This window comes from Corythoichthys intestinalis, chromosome 5 (genome assembly GCF_030265065.1).
Source record: "Corythoichthys intestinalis isolate RoL2023-P3 chromosome 5, ASM3026506v1, whole genome shotgun sequence".
Lineage (NCBI taxonomy): Eukaryota > Metazoa > Chordata > Actinopteri > Syngnathiformes > Syngnathidae > Corythoichthys > Corythoichthys intestinalis.
This window is the reverse complement of record NC_080399.1, coordinates 39,867,085-39,886,541: the sequence shown is the minus strand read 5'-3', so window position 1 is coordinate 39,886,541 and position 19,457 is coordinate 39,867,085. Positions and strand designations below refer to the sequence as shown.

At 40.3% G+C, this 19,457-nt stretch overlaps 2 protein-coding genes across 3 annotated transcripts; one reads left to right on the top strand and one right to left on the bottom strand.

The window, feature by feature from the left end:
* The first annotated feature begins 783 nt into the window (after positions 1 to 783).
* Positions 784 to 10,105, top strand: ada2a (adenosine deaminase 2a). Of its 2 annotated transcripts, none has more exons than XM_057835697.1 (10): positions 784 to 918; positions 1,293 to 1,602; positions 1,800 to 2,019; positions 6,556 to 6,769; positions 6,846 to 6,973; positions 7,039 to 7,129; positions 7,345 to 7,453; positions 7,558 to 7,715; positions 7,815 to 8,017; positions 8,092 to 10,105. In XM_057835697.1, the coding sequence occupies exons 2-10, from the start codon at positions 1,299 to 1,301 to the stop codon at positions 8,270 to 8,272; spliced, it is 1,608 nt and encodes a 535-aa protein (XP_057691680.1). In that variant the 5' UTR covers positions 784 to 918; positions 1,293 to 1,298; the 3' UTR covers positions 8,273 to 10,105. The 2 variants fall into 2 exon arrangements, with proteins under 2 accessions (XP_057691680.1, XP_057691679.1); XM_057835696.1 differs by having other exon boundaries at positions 1,269 to 1,602.
* Positions 9,874 to 17,208, bottom strand: ribc2 (RIB43A domain with coiled-coils 2). Its single transcript, XM_057835698.1, has 7 exons — positions 16,919 to 17,208; positions 16,772 to 16,853; positions 14,887 to 15,168; positions 14,702 to 14,820; positions 10,636 to 10,815; positions 10,380 to 10,546; positions 9,874 to 10,309 (listed from the first exon to the last, which is right to left on the bottom strand). The coding sequence occupies exons 1-7, from the start codon at positions 17,027 to 17,029 to the stop codon at positions 10,240 to 10,242; spliced, it is 1,011 nt and encodes a 336-aa protein (XP_057691681.1). The 5' UTR covers positions 17,030 to 17,208; the 3' UTR covers positions 9,874 to 10,239.
* Between the last annotated feature and the right edge of the window lie 2,249 nt (positions 17,209 to 19,457).

Sequence of the window (19,457 nt, the reverse complement as noted above, 5' to 3'; positions counted from 1 at the left end):
CATGTTTCACCCATAAAATCCCCCCAAAATCCGGCTGTCGCCATTGACAACTGTGTCTTGACACTCTGTGATCCATGCTACATGGAGTTTTTGGATCAAAACAAGGTAAGTACGTCATAATATCTCATCTCATTAAAATCATGGCATCTTTAATTATGCTCTCACCTACACTTTTTTTTTTTTTTAATGCCCTCCTGTTCAAAATGTTTCTTCCCCCAGAAAATTAATATTTTGAGCTTTCCAATGTTGTATCACACATGCATACAGAACAATTTTGAAATTTGGCCAATTTGGGGGGTCTCTGGACGGAACTTCAAGTCACCTGAGTATTTTCCGCCATAGATAACTTTGTGCTGTCAAATAATACCATTGTTTAAAACAAAATTAATCAAACATCATAAGCAGTTACAGTGTTACTCATTACTTGAGTATTCTTTTCACCAACTATTATTTTACTTCAGGACATTTTTTGGATCACTACTTTTACCTGTGTAATATTATTTTGAAGTAACACTACGCTTACTTGAGTACAAGTTTTGGCTACTCTACCCACCTCTGCTGCTAGGTGGGACCGGTGTTCTGTTGTAACATGATTGTTCATCTTACAGTGACTGAAGTTGATGAGCAAGTATCCAACTTGGATTTGCTTGATGTAATTACGAAATAAACCTCAAAAACAAAAACGCTCTTTGAGACAATTTTGGATTTCCCCCTGCTCATCTTTGTCCAAGTGAATTTTGTTTACATGACATTTGAGCCAATCGTGCTGTTTAAGGGGCGGGGCTTCTGAGTGCAGGAGCTGGTCCTTCTGACAGGAATCAGGATCGCTGATCGAGCTCGAAAGGAACTCTGTCCCTCTTTAACCTTTTACGGCGACTAATCGTCTGCTTATTCATTTGGTGGCACTGCTGTTTAAAGGTAACTTTTTGTCAAGTTTAATAATTCACATTGCGGAGCTTTGGCGTTCCGACACCGGTCATCCTTTGTTTAAAATAGGCTGATACGCGAGTCAGTTTATATTATTCTTTGCTTTCTTATTCATTTGAAGTAGTGCGTTAATATAAATCTCCCCATCATTGTTTTCTATACGAAATCCGGTCGACAAAGTTAGTAATCACACGGATTAGTAATGAATCGACAGAAAGTGGTTCTCATTTTATAAGCATTTGTTTTGTGTGTGTGGGTCTTATTAGGATACGAATTTTGACATGAACAAAATGTGCCGGCGGGCGGCGTTTAGAGGTTAATAATAATCTCTTTTGTTTAAGGTCGTCTCTTCTGTCATTTGCTAGTGGAGGATGGTGGCTGTGGTACAGCGCCCCCACGTGGCTGTATTCTGCCTGCCACTGTTAATTGCAGCAGGTGTCATGCCCATGCCGGACCCCAAGAGGAGGGATGCCCTGATACAGCTGGAGGCCTCCCAACAGACGGGAGGCCAAATTGTGCTGAGCGACTTAGAGAAGCTTCTGGATGCTCGACTGTACCAAATGAAGCAGGATGAGATGGCCAATGCTCATTTTCCTCCCGCCATGCACTTCTTCAAGGCGAAACCCTTGATTGAGCGCAGCCCCATCTTCAGCCTGCTGCAGAAAATGCCCAAAGGTTAGCCATAAATCCAGTGTCTCTGTTTTATGAGACCAACCTGCTAACCACTCATTCACTCTGCCCGTCCAATACATGAACAAAGATTATTTCTAGTAAATTATTCATTTCGAAACCAGTTACACCGATGTGCCTGTGTGTAATAATTCTGAATAGCATCATTCATAGCCACACCTGTAATTTCACTTTGGATCCAGGCGGAGCTCTGCATGTCCATGACCTCGCCATGGGGGATCCTGAGTGGCTCGTGAAGAATGTTACGTATCGATCAAACTGCTACATGTGTGTCACCGACAAACAGGCGGTCAGATTCATCTTCTCGTCTGGTCAGCCTGCGCCTGCCCCGAACTGTTCCGCCTGGATGCTGATGGAAACACTTAGGAACAAACTGGTCAACGTTACAGATCTTGACAACAGGTGAGGTTTTATTCGTTGAGTTCCAATGGATGACAAAAAATGTGGGTTAGAGCAAATCAGGGCCATCGAAAGAGGGTTACGACATTCTTTGGTCTTACCGCGGGTGGTCGCGTGGCTCATGTAGGGCGTGAGTAGTTCCAAGCACAAGCAGCGCTGTAGTGGTTTGCAATGGAACTGACAGCGGTAATTGCGGCATTTATGGAAAAATGGATAAAATCACATGTCTAAGTACTTGTTTGATTACCGTAATTTCCCGAATATAAGGCGCACCCGTGTATAACGCGCACCCCAAATTTACTTGTAAAATCTAGGGGAAATTATTGTAACCGTGTATAACGCGCATCCTAATTTTAGCACCAATAAATAGAAGAATATTCGAATATTCATTATATGACAACATTTGACAACAAACAACATTTTATGATTTTTCTCAACATGGTGTAATGTATAACAATAACAACTTATTACACTTTGATTAACAACAACAAAAATCACATTATTTATTGAACTATTGGTGAAATTGGTGTCATGGTTAATTTTTTAAACCTAACATTTTATAAATCAGTGGCATGTGATGGTTGGTTGTGCAGCATGGTTTCCCCAAGGACCAAAAGCAGCAGAAAAAAATGGATGGCAATGGTCAGTTGTCAAAACATGAAATAAAAGGCTTTTTTTTGTGTCTGTTATCTGTTGACATCACTTTTCAATCCATACACATCTCTAAAATATAATAATGTCAAACATTTTGGTGTAAAGAATATACGTGGGTTGTCATACATTGATTTGGTACTCTTTCATGAGGGAGATATCTTACTTCAAAGCTTACAAAATTGAGCTAATAAGCACGTGAAAGCCGGTCGTCAACCAATACTCACAAATACATATGGGTGTGTATGTCACAAATGGCCTCTGAAAGAGTTGACAATTTAAAAGAAGTAGTGACTTAATGAATTTATCCCTGGCGATACATTCCTAGTTAGCAGACTCAGCTTAAAAAGCGGAGAAAATCGCTCTTCAACCAAGATAAAATATATGTATACCTAATTACGTCACGTAGCTACAAATAACGCTCAACATGTACAACATAAAGCGCCTCTGATAGACTACAGACTGTTGAAAATTCAAAAGGGATCGTTTTTTTCATCAACTTTCCTCCGAATATACTTTACAGCCAGCCATTCGTATGAATGCGGTCTGCCCTCGTCAAAGCCATGTTTGGAACTACCCGAGGCTACGTAACATGGAAGTACCCGAAGGTAAAATCCTATACTGGATCCCTATGGGAGTGTCGTAACCCTCTTAATATATGGCCCTGGAGCAAATGTCTTCCCAATGATCTGCGTGGATTCCTCGAGGGCAGGGGTCGGCTTAACTGGCACGGCCAGACTGTTCTCCCTGTATTTTTCAAACACTGTGAGAAGAGTCTGGGACCCAGCTCCTTATTGGCCTCTCGAGCCAGAACGAAATCATCCGTGCAATTAGATTCCTTTATTTGCGTGACGTGTTCATAACGAGCAACGTCAGTCTTGCGCGTCGGAAGTCGTCTCCACAACAACACAGATGGCGAACGAAAGAGCCGAGAATACGTTCCAATCCACGGTAAATTCAGTTTTAAATGACCAAAAAGACTTCGAGTTGCTGAAACAGTCTTGTCTCGCGCTAGCCATGTTCAAAAAACTTCTCCGTTGTCCGCTCGCCTATGTCTATTTAGACGCGCTAGAGTTTCTTGTCGCTTTACCAACGTCACGTCGCTGATTGGTCCACTCCGCTATCTATTTGCTGTGGCTTGCCACGCCCTAGAAATTTGATCTGCGGAACGGTTGTCAGACTCACCACTGTTCCAGCGATGGAGTTCCAGGCAGGGGGTCGGCAAACCAAAATATTGAAAGAGCCATATTGGACCACAAAAACAAAAATGTCTGAAGCCGCAAAAAATTAAAAGCCTTAAATATGCCTAATAATAAAGGCAACACATTCTGTATGTATCTGTATTAGCTATATTAGCCTACTATCAAAATGACTAAGTCGGCTAAAAATACAAAATGAGCCTTCATGATTTAATGTTTATTTTCCCTGCAGTGCATCCAATGCACCACGTGACTACTCTGATGTATGATGCCACCTCAAGTTTAACGTCATTATAATATTAATGAATTGTTTCATTGCTTTTATGAAATTATAGGAATGCAATAAAGAAATCCGATTTTTGGTGTCGTTTTTATTTTTAGGTTTCGAAAAACAACAAAATGGAACGTACATAACATGACATATAAAATAAATATTACTCATACCATAGTTTAAGGAAAACAAGCAGAATAATGGGCATAAAAGATACATGATGCCTTCTTATCACTGAAGCCCAACGTATGCGTCATGAGCAAAATTGACGCAACAACTCTCTCAATCAGTTCTCCTGGACAGTCCAGAACAAATGGTGGGACACTCTGTCCTAACACAAGGAGCCCCGGAGAATATCTGATATCCAACTGATAACACGACTCACAAGACTCCAAGAGCCCTTTTGACGCTGAAGTGGCAAAATCCACAACTTTCATTGCCCGGACAACAGTAACTCCCGAATCCTCCTGTCCAATTCACAAACAGACAACAATCCTAAACACACCCTTCTTCCTGCCCACAGCCCGCCCTGCGAGAGCCTTCAAAAAACTGAATGTTTAACTAATCGTGGTCATTTTTTGTCTGGAACCTTTTGTTGACTTCTGATATGGTGACCTTGGAATGAGCTTGCCTCCCCGCCTGAGTGTTTTTGCTTCACCTTGCCGTTTTGATCTCTGTTGACCTCAATAAATTGTCAACTTGTTTTCAGTGAGCCTTCTTTAAACCTTTCAAAATGGAGTCAGTACAAAGGGTTACGACTAGGGTTGTTCCGATCATGTTTTTTTGCTCCCGATCCGATCCCGATCGTTTTAGTTTGAGTATCTGCCGATCCCGATATTTCCCGATCCGATTGCTTTTTTTGCTCCCGATTCAATTCCAATCATTCCCGATAAATTTATTTAATTAATCATATACATTTTGGCAATGCATTAAGAAAAAAATGAATAAAACACGATTATATACATTCAACATACAGTACATAAGTACTGTATTTGTTTATTATGACAATAAATCCTAAAGATGGCACTTACATTATTAACATTCTTTCTGTGAGAGGGATCCACGGATAGAAAGACTTGTGACTTTGTATATTGTGACCAAATATTGCCATCCAGTGTATTTGTTGAGCTTTCAGTAAATGATACTGTAGCCATGCCCCAGTGCATGATGGGAAGTGGAACCATGACTGTGCGTAGTGCTACCAATTGATATATCTTCTCTGCGTTGGGAAATAAAATAAGGTGATAAGAAAAAGATCAATTGCTAACTTGCTTCCCCACATTGCTTCCCATGATATTTCTAATCGTAGGGAGGGGGATTGGCTTTAGCCAATTAAAATAAGCCTCCACAGGCTGCCAAAATTCACTCTACTCATTTTACGCTGCCTTTTATCTCGCTATAAAGGTAAAATGGCGCCATTACAGATTGAACGCGACAATGCATGAGTGGGCCGTGCAACGCATGCATTAATTGCGTTACATATTTTAACGTGATACATTTTATAAAAAACTTATTACCGCCATTATCGGGATAAATTTGATAACCCTACCTTAAGCCTGAACTAAAGACTCTGGATGAGTGTAACATATTAGTTCTGTAACGTTAAATACAATTAGAAAACGATTTAATTAAAAAATATATGTATATTAAAAAAAGGCATGGCCGATATTTTTTTGCCGATTCCGATACTTTGAAAATGACATGATCGGACCCGATCGATCGGCATCCCAATCGATCGGGACATCTCTAGTTAAGACTAAGGTCTTAACTCTACAAAGGTAAATGCGCGGAGTTTCTTCCTTCAGGCCAGATTGCCGGGGTCCTGCCGGCCCGGGCCGTTGGAGCTGCGCCAGCGCGGGTCCGGCAGTTCAGCTGGCGCGATTCCGGCAGTCTGGCTAGAACGTCGGATTCCTTCAAAATGGGCGCTCCACTTGGACAACGCACCAGAGAAGAACAATGTGTATATGAGTGGATTGAGAAGTTTAAAACTGGCTGGACCAGTGTGAAACATGCAGAAGGAGCAGGACGTCCATCAACCTCCACCAGTAAAGAGAAAACTGTGCAAGTTCAACAAATGATATTGCAAACCGACGCATAACCAATGATGTGATAGCACAATCTTTGCAGATCAGTTTTGGCTCTGCTCAAGAAATCATTCATGAAATCCTTGGGTACAATAAAGTAAATTTTCTCCTGATGAAGCAGTGCAAAAAGCGGTGCATAAATTGTTGTGTGACCAGCCAAAGACTTTCTTCTCAGATAAGCTTGTGCATCGAAATGGGTGGAGATTTTGTAGAAAAATGACAAATCTTTGTTGTGTTTGTGTTCTTACACAAAAAAAAAAAAAAAAAAAAAAGTGTGGATGAATATTTGATTCAACCTCGTATCTTTGTCTTTCTGTTTTACATATTCTATCAGCATCCTGGCTAACATGACACTCTTCACTGATGATGATCCTGAGGCTTTGTATCCTCACCAAGCTGTGGTTTGGGAGAGGTTTCAGATGAACTTCATGGCTGTGATGGGTCTCATTACATATGCTCCAGTCTTTCGAGACTATTACTACCATGGCCTCAGCCAATTTTACAAAGATAACGTCATGTATCTGGAAATACGTGCTTTACTTTTGCAGGTAACTACTGTTCATATTTACATGCTTTCGTATTGACTTTTGGGGCATTTTCTGATAACATGTTGACTACACTCAGACTTACGAGCTGGACGGCAGCACTCATGACTCCGTGTGGGCGCTTCAAACCTACGGTGACGTCACCAAACGGTTCATTTCAGACCACCCTGATTTCTTTGGAAGCAGATTCATCTTCATAGTGCATAGGTGCCTGTCCTGCGCTGAACAATAATTTTACCACGTATGAGCACTGATTACAGCTTACGTTTCAGAACAATGGATTCAGCTGCATTGAAGGGAGTGGTGAAGAAGGCAATAAAGCTGCAGAAAGACTTCCCAGACTTGATGGTCGGCTTTGACTTGGTGAGAAACTCACCTCAAATACAAGACGGTGGTAAATCACAACTTTTGAGTTCACAGCTTCAACTGAAACAAAGTGTTGTACAAAAATACAAAGCAACCATTTTTTGAAAAAATCAAAAGGTCAAAACAATATGAATAAGGTCTCTACTTGACCTTTTCTCATTACTTTATGTCAGTGTAATGTTAAACGTTGACTTAACGTGTCTTATGTGCAGGTCGGCCGCGTAGACGATGGAAAGCCTCTTTGGTATTTCAGAGATGCTTTATCATTACCATCTCAGATGGGCGTGACACTTCCCTACTTTTTCCACGCCGGAGAGACAAGTAAGAGCACAAGTTGCTTCCAATCAAGCTGGAGAAAGGAAGGATTAAGGAAAAGGGAAGTCTTTGAATGGCAAATATGTTTTGTTTGCACTCCATTACTGCAGATCTGGAAGGCACAGACGTTGACCAGAACTTGCTTGACGCCATTTTGTTTAATACGTCGCGAATTGGACACGGATTTGCACTGACTCGCCACCCTTTGGCTCGCGAACTATCTAGGAAGAGAGGTGTGGCTGTGGAAGTGTGTCCCATATCCAACCAGGTATACTTGCTCCCCCAAATAAAATTAATTGAAATATTAATACTCCTCAGACATTGTTTTGCATTTTGAGTGAGTGGTAGTGCTGTTGTCATCGAGCAGGTCTTAAAGCTCGTGGATGACCTGCGAAACCACCCGGCGGCAACTCTGATGTCACAGAACCACCCGATGGTGATTAGTTCCGACGACCCGGCTATGTTCGGTTCCTCAGGCCTATCCTACGACTTCTACGAAGCCTTCGTGGGCTTCGGCGGCAATAGATCAAACTTGGGCACTCTTAAGCAACTGGCCATCAACTCCATTTTGTGAGTTGCATCCGCGTGAGGCGAAGGTCCTAACTGAGTTCGCACGCTAACGTGTTGCCAATATTTCCATCCAGATACAGCGCGTTGAAACCAGAACTGCAGAACAAAGCTCTTGACGCATGGGAGAGGAAATGGGACACGTTTGTCTCTGAAAACGCGTTCCAGAAGCCAAACTGTGTTTATGGCAATTTTATTTGTGCTTATCCCAATATGCTGCCTTGGAAGAAACTCTTTAATTCCGCTGCGGTACTGTGAGGATGTATATGCGGCTTTGCTCTTACCTCATTCACTACCACTGACTGCGATAGACGTCAAATCCATTCTAGCTGGGAGGGCTGACAGTGAAGGATCATGCGTCGGTGCTATTGACGGCGATTTACGTCCGCTCCATTTCAACTAGGAAGGCCAGCCTTAGCTGAAATGGATGGACATCTACTGCTGTAAATGGTAGTGAATGAGTCAACAACACTGGCACTGAACCGAAGGCACTTGGTTGTTTTTTAATCATTTAATTTGCACTTTTTCATGGTGGCAGGCAGGTTTGTCATGGTGCTCAAAGAACCATACTATCTCTTTTACAAATGTGCATACTTGCATTTTTAAACAATATTTTGTATTAATCTTGATCCACTAAATTGCATTTATGACCACTGAAAATCTGGAAAAAAAAACACAATTTTAGAATGTTGTTGATGTTGTTTGACACAATTGCGTACCGCACGCAACACGTCACTTTTGCTCATTAATATTCATGATGTTAGCAATTGTTGCTCAGGGGGTCAATCTCGTGTTTATCCCAATGCTAAATGCGTGTAAATAGAGTACAAACGAGATGTTTACTGAGCTAAACCTACCAATTCTGTCCGAAAATGATGTCCCTGGTGCCAAATTTAATGGTAAAGTTGTGAAAGAACATACAAATGTTCAAGAGCGCTGAAAAAGACGGGAAAAAGAGTGACCTGATCCAGACGTAGTTTTTTTATTGACACCTTTTTCTTGTGTGCATTGCCTTATGCCACTGACATTCTCCTGTTTCAACAAATAATCCTTTACCACCATATGCCCTGTCTTTCTTTTATATTACATCGTCTGGTTGTCTTACGTTTCAAACAGTTCTTGGGGGTAATTTTCATAGCTATTTTTGTGTAGAGATCGCAAATGCTACTCAGTGACAGCCAACGAACACTTTAAAATTTTCATTAATAGCAAATCTTAATTCTATAATTTATTTACACTTCCCCCTTACTAAAGTGTTTTTTTACATTTTTCATATGTTGAATGTCTAGAGTCATTTCTACAAGTTCCATAGCAGCAGTGTTTACTCGGCATGTTCTTTTTTGAAAGATTACCGGCAGAAAAAAAAGTAGTAATAACATGAGTTGTATGCGAGGGCGTGTCTATATTGACCCACTTTCAGGTTAAGACGGCGAGTCACGGTCTAAAAATTGCATTCATACGGTACGCTATTGACTCAATGTTTGAGGTTGTAGAACCACCCTTTGTTTTGGCAACGTGATCTTACATAGATTTTTTTTCATGAATCCAGCAATTATCTTTCGACTTTTTTGTATCTGGGATCTTGTTCTTTCGGAATGAACATTGACTGTTAAATAGACAAAATGGCTTGTGTTTGCTCAGCTCATCTTTTCCATGACAAATTGATACAAAGTCTGCATCACTGCAGATCCCGTTATGATCCGCCCGTCAATCTCACGTTCCATTCTTCCCTCACTCTTGAACAAAATACTGTCCATCAGATGGAAATTTACCTTTTTGCAAATGGCGACTGTTGTCTCCGATTTTGAGGTGCTGATTCTCATCCCAACTGCTTCACACTCTGCTGCGAACCACTCCAATGAGAGCTGAAGATCACAGCTTGATAAAGCCAACAGAACCATGAAAGTTATGAATAGAATCTGATGGCTTTTTATTCAAGAAAGCTATTTAAGAAAATGTTGAAACCACAAAAGTAGGTTAAATTTTTTTTTTTTACTTTTGGCTTTTTCTCAATTTTACATGCTCTGCTTGTTTTTCAAATGTGTCGTTTGCTGTTGCTCACTTTTTGTTTTTAATCTTTTTCTCCAAGAAGAGGAGTGTTGTCACATTGACTGTGACATTAGTCAAAAATTGCCTATAAAAACATTGAAAACTAAAAAGATGTTGTTTTCGTAGTTACTTATTCATGGAACACACAATACTTCATCATCACTTTCTTGTCATCATCAACGGCAGCTGGTGTTAAACTGGGAGAAGAAGCTCTCATCAATGTGTCCATGCCTTAAGTCCTCTTTCCTAAAGTAAAAAACATGACTAGTCAATGAAACATAGGAGAACAAGATAGTTCTGTTTGTGTGTGTTGTACCTGTTCTGGTGTGCTGCTGCCAGCTGTTTGTTGACGGTGTCCACACGGCGTCGAAACTGCTTCCTGTTTCGGGCCTGCTGCCTCTCCAAGAGCACGGCCATCCGTGCCGAATCCAGACGGATGCCGTCGTTTTGCCTCTCCTCTCCCCTCTTCTTCAATTCTGCTAACTAGAACAGAAGTCCATATCAAGTCCAGCACATTTTGCATGTATGGAAAGAGAATGTGATTAGGCCTCAAGCCATTATGTAGCTGTTACCAATTTCTCCTCAATTTGATTCTTGTGGAATACAGTGATTTGCATTAAACTCTCAGGAGGTGGCTTCCTGTCGCTGCTGGGACAAAGGCCAGGGGCTCCCATAGAGCCTGCATGTTGACCTTGCTGCTGGATAAGTTCCTCATTACGCACCTGGCGACGTTTTTCTTCTGTCTTTGTCATCTAAGAGGATCCATGACATTTTAATGTCTGGTCAGATGTCAGAGTTCATATTTTTAAAACAAAACTATGCCTAGTAAATCTTAACGTGATCAACAAGACAAAAATCAGTCAATCAAACCAGTCAATTGTGCTTGTTACTGTCTAATGATCATCTAAACACCACTTTTCAAGAGCCATTTTTTGTGATCAAGATAAATCAAGATAAAAAGTTTCCAGCCATTACTGTCGCATACAGTGGGGCAAATAAGTATTTAGTCAACCACCAATTGTGCAAGTTCTCCTACTTGAAAAGATTAGAGAGGCCTGTAATTGTCAACATGGGTAAACCTCAACCATGAGAGACAGAATGTGAAAAAAAACAACAGAAAATAACATTGCTTGATTTTTAAAGAATTTATTTCCAAATTAGAGTGGAAAATAAGTATTTGGTCACCTACAAACAAGCAAGATTTCTGGCTGTCAAAGAGGTCTAACTTCTTCTAACGAGGTCTAACAAGGCTCCACTCGTTACCGTTGTTAATGGCACCTGTCTTAACTCGTTATCGGTATAAAAGACACCTGTCCAAAAACTCAGTCAGCCACACTCCAAACTCCACTATGGCCATGTGTCGAAGGACACCAGAGACAAAATTGTAGACCTGCACCAGGCTGGGAAGACTGAATCTGCAATAGGTTAAACGCTTCGTGTAAAGAAATCAACTGTGGGAGCAATTATTAGAAAATGGAAGACATACAAAACCACTGATAATCTCACTCGATCTGGGGCTCCATGCAAGAACTCACCCCGTGGCGTCAAAATGATAACAAGAACGGTGAGCAAAAATCCCAGAACCACACGGGGGGCCCTAGTGAGTGACCTACAGAGAGCTGGGACCACAGTAACAAAGGTTACTATCAGTAACACAATGCGCCGCAGGGACTCAAATCCTGCCCTGCCAGACGTGTCCCTCTGCTGAAGAAAGTACACGTCCAGGCCCGTCTGCAGCCCGCTAGAGAGCATTTGGATGATCCAGAAGAGGACTGGGAGAATGTGTTATGGTCAGATGAAACCAAAAAAGAACTTTTTGGTAGAAACACAGGTTCTCGTGTTTGGAGGAGAAAGAATACTGAATTGCATCCGAAGAACACCATACCCACTGTGAAGCATGGGGGTGGAAACATCATGCTTTGGGGCTATTTTTTCTGCAAAGGGACCAGGACGACTGATCTGTGTAAAGGAAAGAATGAATGGGGCCATGTATCGAGAGATTTTGAATGAAAATCCTTCTTCCATTGGCAAGGGCATTGAAGATGAGACGTGGCTGGGTCTTTCAGCATGACAATGATCCCAAACACACAGCCAGGGCAACAAAGGAGTGGCTTCGTATGAAGCATTTCAAGGTCGTGGAGTGGCCTAGCCAGTCTCCAGGTCTCAACTCCATAGAAAATCTGCGAAAGGAGTTGAAAGTCCGTATTGCCCAATGACAGCCCCAAAACATCACAGCTCTAGAGGAGATCTGCATGGACGAGTGGGCCAAAATACCAGTAACAGTGCGTGAAAAGCTTGTGAAGAGTTACAGAAAACGTTTGGCCTCCGTTATTGCCAACAAAGGGTACATAACAAAGTATTGAGATGAACTTTTGGTATTGACCAAATACTTATTTTCCAGCATGATGTGCAAAATATTACTTTAAAAATCAAACAATGTGATTTTCATTTTTTTTTCTTCTCCACATTCTGTCTCTCATGGTTGAGGTTTACCCGTGTTGACAATTACAGGCCTCTCTAATATTTTCAAGTGGGAGAACTTGCACAATTAGTAGTTGACTAAATACTTATTTGCCCCACTGTAAACATGTTGTCGGTTCTGCACTTCCAATTTGAACCCGGGAGGAATAATAATGAACACGACTGCACTGTCGATATTTCACAAAACGAGCAGCAAAAGCAAAATGAACAGGAAAGACGGGATAAGACGTGATGAGAGTATGACAAAACCGGTGTTCTACCAAAATGTGCTATACTGACGAAATGTCCTACAAGAGGCGAATTTGACACCCAAAGTACTACCGTACACGTTCAGCTTGCTTTGTTTAGATGCATACAGACAGAACATGCTAAAGATGCCTTAAGAAATTACTTAAACGTAGTAATATCCAATAAGGGTGGTTTAAATACGCTACGTGACTAATGTGGTCAACAGATCAACAATCTGCTTTAATGCTACCGCAAGAAAACAATGCTTAAAAGTATGAAAGGGAAACACATGCAAAAAGTATTTTTAGACAATGAAAAGGTAATAAAAGACTCAATAAAAACACTAATAGTAAGTACTCGCCACTTTTAACCGATGTGCACATGCGTGGCATGTCTCGCTGCGTAGAAGGAATGGCGTACCGCAAGCAACACGTCACTTCCACTAATTAATAATCATGACATTAGCTACTGTTGCTAAGTAGGGACAAGTCACCGTTTGTCCCTAATAGGAAATGAATGGAAATCGTGTACGACGGAGATGTTTACAGAGCTAAATCTACCAATTCTCTCCAAAAATGATGTGCCTGGTGCCAAATTGACTGGCAAAGATGTGGAAGAACATAAAAATGTTCAGTTAAATAGATGGCTTTAGTTTCGAAGGCTGAAAAAGACGAAAAAAACGAGCCGACCTAAGCATAGCGTTAGCTTTTTCATCGACGCGACTGACAATGACATTCTCCTGTTACAACAAGCTATCCTTTACCATCAGCCCTGTCTTTCTTATATATCCTCTGGTTGTCCTACGTCTCTTACCGTTCTTGGGGGTAATTTAGTTAGCTTTGTGTAGCGATCGCAAATGCTACTCAGTGACAGCCAACGAACACTTTTAATTTTTTCATTGATAACAAATCTTAATTCTATAATTGATTTACACTCCCCCCTTACTAAAGTTGTTTTTTTATATATATGACAGAAACGGTAACAGTGGCAGTCAGATACCATTGTAATTCTTTTCAGGTCATTCATTGTAAGACAGAAGCAGTACGGCACAACGTTACGCTAAAAAAATAAGTTAAAAATATAAAAATGGCTTACCTCTTTGTCCTCTGAAAGACCATGCCAACCCAACATAATGTTTACTGCATATGAAATGTGAATGGATTCACCGAGCTAGTGTTAAAAGTCCGCGCAAGTTGATTCGGTCTTTGGTTTCCGGAAACGTATGAAGAAAACATCCTTCATGTGTCGTAATGTCTAGAGTCGTTTCTATAAGTTCCAAAAAAGCAATGCGTGATCGGCATGTTCGTTTTTGAAAGATTACCGGAGAAAAGTAGCACAAATTACGTTGGGTCTATGCGAGGGCGGGTCTATAATGTCCCACTTCGGCTTTACTTCCGCTTTACGATGCGACGTCACGGTCCAAAAATAGCCTGTGCGCGGTACGCCATTGCAGAAGACCATCATCATCTAGTGACAGTGACAAACTACGTCATCACCCCGAATTTCCATTGTGCGCATAAAACATGGCGCCCTCCGTAGATCAAAACGTGTACTAAATAGCATATTTTTAAATCAATGGCAATATTTTTTGTGTTTCTAATAACACATTTTAGTAAAAGAGAACAAGTGTGGCTCATTAGGGCCTACAAGTCTTTAAGTCATAGGTTCTCTTTGAGCGTTGGCACGCACAACAGCCACAAAATGATGACCACAATCTGAATTAAAAATCAGAATAACGATGTAACAACTCTGAGATTTTGACTGATGTGATACACATTTGATTTGACTTGGAAGTCAATCTTTTGAATGTTCTTTAAAGTAACACAAGTTTTTGATATGGCCAAAAACACAAATAGTTCATATTTCTCAGTGTTGTGTGTCAACATGCTCTATTTCCAGCACATTTGAGTGTCTGGAGGCATGACTCACTGTGTTGACGTTCCATTCTTTGGTTACCACTGCTGCTGCTTTTCTCCTCTCCAGGTCTTTGTTGTGGAGTTGCACAGCCTCATTGTCCATGTGGACTCGTTGTCGGTCATCTTGCAGTTCTGAAGGCCCAGACATGCATATCGTGAGCTCAGCATCGCATGCATTTCAGAATCTTTCGAACCTACTCTCCATCTTCTTTCTGTGTTTTTCTGCAGCCTGTTCATCCCGCTGCTGGATGAGCCACCTTCGGAGCTGCTCCTTCTGTCTCTGCACTCGGCTCCCTCTGTCCGGATCCTCCCCATGCAGACCAGGCAACATAGTCAGGTGCCCTTGATCCGTGGGAAAGCCCCTGGGCTGCTGGTGATGAGGGTAGAAGTCCACAGTGGCCTTTTCCGAGCCACGTGTAACCTTTACTTGTCGATTATGGAGCAGGGGAGCCTGATATATATTTTCCATCATAGCGGCATCTATCGAGAACAACTATGTCTGGTTAATTCAACAGCTGAACTGAGTAGTATAATTTTCCACAGTAGGCTTGTCCATGAAGTGGAGCCCAACTAATTTCGGACCTTTTACAGTCTTCACTTAACTTTACATGCCTATTTCTTAAAAGTGTGAGGTATCTCAAGATAAGCCGCATAAGCATGTTGGAGACCTCACACAGGAAAACCATATTCAAGATTCGATCAAAGAACCTCAGAACTATGCAGATCTGCGAACCAAAACAACAATTTTAAGCCAAGATTAAAAGTATACTACATAATTAAAGAATTATGAATATTTTTGTAACTGAATCATACATTGCATAAATGAATGTCTGTCTGTTGCAGGGCCTTAGAGTACATTTCTCTAGAATTATAAATTGTTATTAGATTACTGAAATGATTTCTCCACAGTTGATTCTGTCAAGTATATTTTAGACAGTGTTACTCATCACTTTAAAAAATGAGCACAATTATCAATTCCTGTCTAAACTGAAAAGAAAATCGTTAAATACTGTGTAAGTCTTGCAATGTACACATTAAAAATCCCAATTATTATTTTTATTATTTTAAAGCAAGGGCGTAGGTTTGGTCTCAACATTGGTAGGGACGATCATTACAATGCAATTACAACGCAAACAATGATCCAAATAAGGGATGAGTAGCTTGATTTCGTTGTTCCTTGTGGAGACTGGCCTGACCGCAGTAGTTTTGACGGTTAGCAAGTTTAATGTTATGCTAACTGTTGCTGTTCGGATTTTCAGTAGCAAAATTTAAAATAATAACACATTTTATTTATAGCTTTTACCAATGCTCAAAGACGCTTTACAGTTGAAACAATGAAAAGGCTCACACAACGTGAGCAGTACAAAACATTAGGGAAAAGAATTATAAATTAAAAGCCTATTTAAAAAGGTGAGTTTTTTTTTTCTTTTTACAATTTTTTGAATTTTTACAATTTTTTGAATGAAGGAAGATCTGAACAGGTGCGGATGGGTTTAACGAGTGAGTTCCAAAGGGAATGGGCAGCAATGGAGAGGGCTCTGTCCCCCCCAAAATTAGTGGTGTTTCCCCCACCTCCACAACATTATTGTCTTTTTGCATGACATATAGTGGTTGCTGCTGGCCGAAAAAAGAAAAAGAAAAAAAAAAATTCTAATATCCCTCCTCTCCGAAAGGGGTGGCATGTTGTCGACATGAATCTGTCGGGGTTGTGTGAGTATCTCTGTGTGTGTGTCTTTGTGGCGGGATGGGGGGCTTCAAGTCATCAGCCAACCAAACATTTCTTTGAGGGGGAAAAAATGGATCGGCACATTCAGCAAGTGAAAAGGGATAAATGTAAGTCTGACCATAATGAAAATACTTCACTGAATAACGGTAGGGTCTATTTTATCCTTCCAACATATGGTAAGACAATCTAAATTACCTATATATTTTAACTCTATAAAGTTGCTTAAAAGTTGATGGGGACAATTTGACCATCCTGAAAAGTTGCTAGTGTTATGTCCCTACCGTACCTATGCAAACCTACGCCCTTGTTTTAAAGTATATTACACCGATATAATAATTAAAAAAAAAAAGTGCTCACCATAGGCCTTTTGTTCTTCCTTTTCTGCCTGTTTCCTTGCAATCTTCTCCGCAACTTGCTTGTCAAGAAATTCTTTGTCGATCTACAAAAGTTTGAAAACAAGTTTACAACCAAGAATACATGCATTCCCTCTGTACCCCAACTTACTCCGATGCTCCTCTGTTTGTCGTCAAGCAGCCTCGCTCGTCTTCTCGCCTCATTATCTCGACGCATACGCACTTTGACATCCGACAACAATTCAGTGTTGTTCATCATCATTGTCACGTAGAATCACGAACAATCCGAAAATGTTTAGCGGGGGACAATTACGAGGTCTTTTCCCCCCTGCTTTCCCAACGCGGGTTGTCCGAAACACATTAGTTGCTAAGACACCAACACTTCGGGCTTCTTCGTGACAAGTCGACAATTTCCGTCTGGTACCGAAATTCGAACCCAGAAATGAACTGTGAGGTGGATGTGCCGACAAATTCTACACCATACATTTTACCCCTTCCATCGACGAATCTAAATGATAAAATAAAAAACCCTTACAGGCAACTCAATGATGATTAATTATTAACTAATTATTAAATTATTTTTTTATTATAGAAGAATTCATCTCTCTGTTCCTTCGCCCCTCCAAGTCAAAATGGATTGGACGTCTAGCGTCGTCAGCGGCACTGAAATTAGAGCATTCACAGGCAGTCCTCCTCTAGAGGGCTATATAAATAAATTTGATTTGAGTTGATTTAAATGAATTTGATGTCTATCGGTGTCAGTAGCATGCGATGAGTTAGGAACCATAATAGAACTAAAAAAAAAAAAAAAAAAATCAACTTTACAGTATTACTTGTGGCCATAACCAAGGGCACCATCTTTTCAGGATGCTCAAATTGTCCCCACCAACTTTATAGCAACCTTATTTGCATTATATAATGACTTCAGTTACATAAGTCATTTAGATTGTCTTCCCATATGTTGTAAGACCCTACCATAATGAAGTGATTATTTTTCTTTATGTTCCGACTTACATTTACCCCTTTTCACTTGCTGAATGTGCCGGTCCCCCAACCGCACGTTTGATTGGGTAATGACTTCACCTTCTCCCAACCCACCAAAAAACACACACAGCCCTGACAAGACAACATGTCGACAAAATGCCCCCTCCCCCACCTTCTCAGAGGAGGGATATTAGAAGTTTTTTGTTTTTTTTCCCCCGGTCAGCAGCAGCCATTGTGAGTAATGTAAAAAGAAGTCAATGTTGTGTAAGTAGGGAACACACCACTAATTTTGCTATGTAAAGTCCGACCTGCATCAGAGTTAGCATAACATTAAACTATGAACTTGCTAACCGGCAAAACTCGAGTAGGAAGCTGCTTAGAGAGAAGTGTCCTCCTGTACGTGTTTTCTACTGTTAACATTAATTAAACTGTGAGAAATGAAGTGAACCGAGGTTCACACCTTCTCCCCAACTTTCATTTTATTTACAAGGTCTTAAAGAAGCCCAAAGGAGCTTTCATTTTTTATTGAGTTTGGCTGTGCTTGTGGACAAAAGCAGTAGTTTTCTACCTGAAGGAAGGCTCGATTTTTGTTATTCCCTGACTAAGAAAGTTTTTCAGCTATATTTTATTTAGAAAGACAATGTTGAGTAGTTTTAAAACAAATGTTTATTTTTGCATTCCTGGATAGTTGAGAGATGATTAACATGTTTGTATTTATTGTGCATGTTAATATAATTTATGTTCAAATACTGCAATTTAAATTTGCTAATTAATTAGGCTCATATTCATGACAAGTAGCCCTGACCCCCGTTCAATAATCTGTTTGGTCTTATTAATGTCCTGTCCCCAGCAAAAAGTGTTACAGGTTATGCTGTTATATCATCCCTACCAATGTTAACAACAAACATACGCCCTTGGCCATAACTATGGTGTATTTTTGTTTTATTCAATCTAATTCAATTTATTTTTTATTGTATTAATTTATAATTATAAAAACAATATATAAAATACAATGATGATGAATACTTCAAAAAAAAAAAAAAAAAAAACAATGTTTGCTGATATTACAGTTTTTTTATTGACCAATAATATTCATTTGCTCTATAAAGGGTAAAATCCCTTAATTATCAACTTTTGAATAGCCATCTACTCTCGTGAGCACTGTTCCTGCAAATGTTAAACCAGTTGAATTCAACAGTATATTTGACATACATTTGCCTCAATGGCGCTACCAGACGGCCATACCCCCCACCCGCTCGTATCAATTTACTGGCCATCATAAAAACACAGCAACAGGGAAAAAACTGTCCTGAAGCATACTTTATTGCCTGGTATTCAGAATTGAAGACTATAATTGATCCCTGTTGGAAAATTATTTTTGCGACAGTAAAATTTATATTTTTTCTACATTAAGAAAAAGAATGAGTATTTTTTTACGCATATTGTGCGCGTATCCTGCTAATCAGAATCAGATTACTAATCCCAGCTGGGAAATTCCCGTGACATAAAACAAATACAGTACATGAATGATTTTGTACCTGCTTTTATTTTTTTTTATGCTAGTACTTGCTTGATGTAGAAATCGAAATGTTAACTTCCATTAGTCCATGCCAGGGGCATCACTAGACCTAATACAATACTGGGGAACTGGCTGGCGATCGTTTTTTTTTTTTTTTCAGGACTCATCTATCATAAATAAAAAATTA

Excerpts from the sequence above, each read along its gene's own strand:
- ada2a (XM_057835697.1), top strand. The coding sequence starts at position 1,299 with ATGGTGGCTGTGGTACAGCGCCCCCACGTGGCTGTATTCTGCCTGCCA. Across the intron at positions 2,020-6,555 it reads GTTACAGATCTTGACAACAG|CATCCTGGCTAACATGACAC; the intron begins GTGAGGTTTTAT and ends ATATTCTATCAG. Across the intron at positions 6,974-7,038 it reads TTCATCTTCATAGTGCATAG|AACAATGGATTCAGCTGCAT; the intron begins GTGCCTGTCCTG and ends CTTACGTTTCAG.
- ribc2 (XM_057835698.1), bottom strand. The coding sequence starts at position 17,029 with ATGATGATGAACAACACTGAATTGTTGTCGGATGTCAAAGTGCGTATG. Across the intron at positions 15,169-16,771 it reads GGAAGAACAAAAGGCCTATG|ATGCCGCTATGATGGAAAAT; the intron begins GTGAGCACTTTT and ends TGTTCTCGATAG. Across the intron at positions 10,816-14,701 it reads AAGAATGGAACGTCAACACA|ATGACAAAGACAGAAGAAAA; the intron begins GTGAGTCATGCC and ends GGATCCTCTTAG.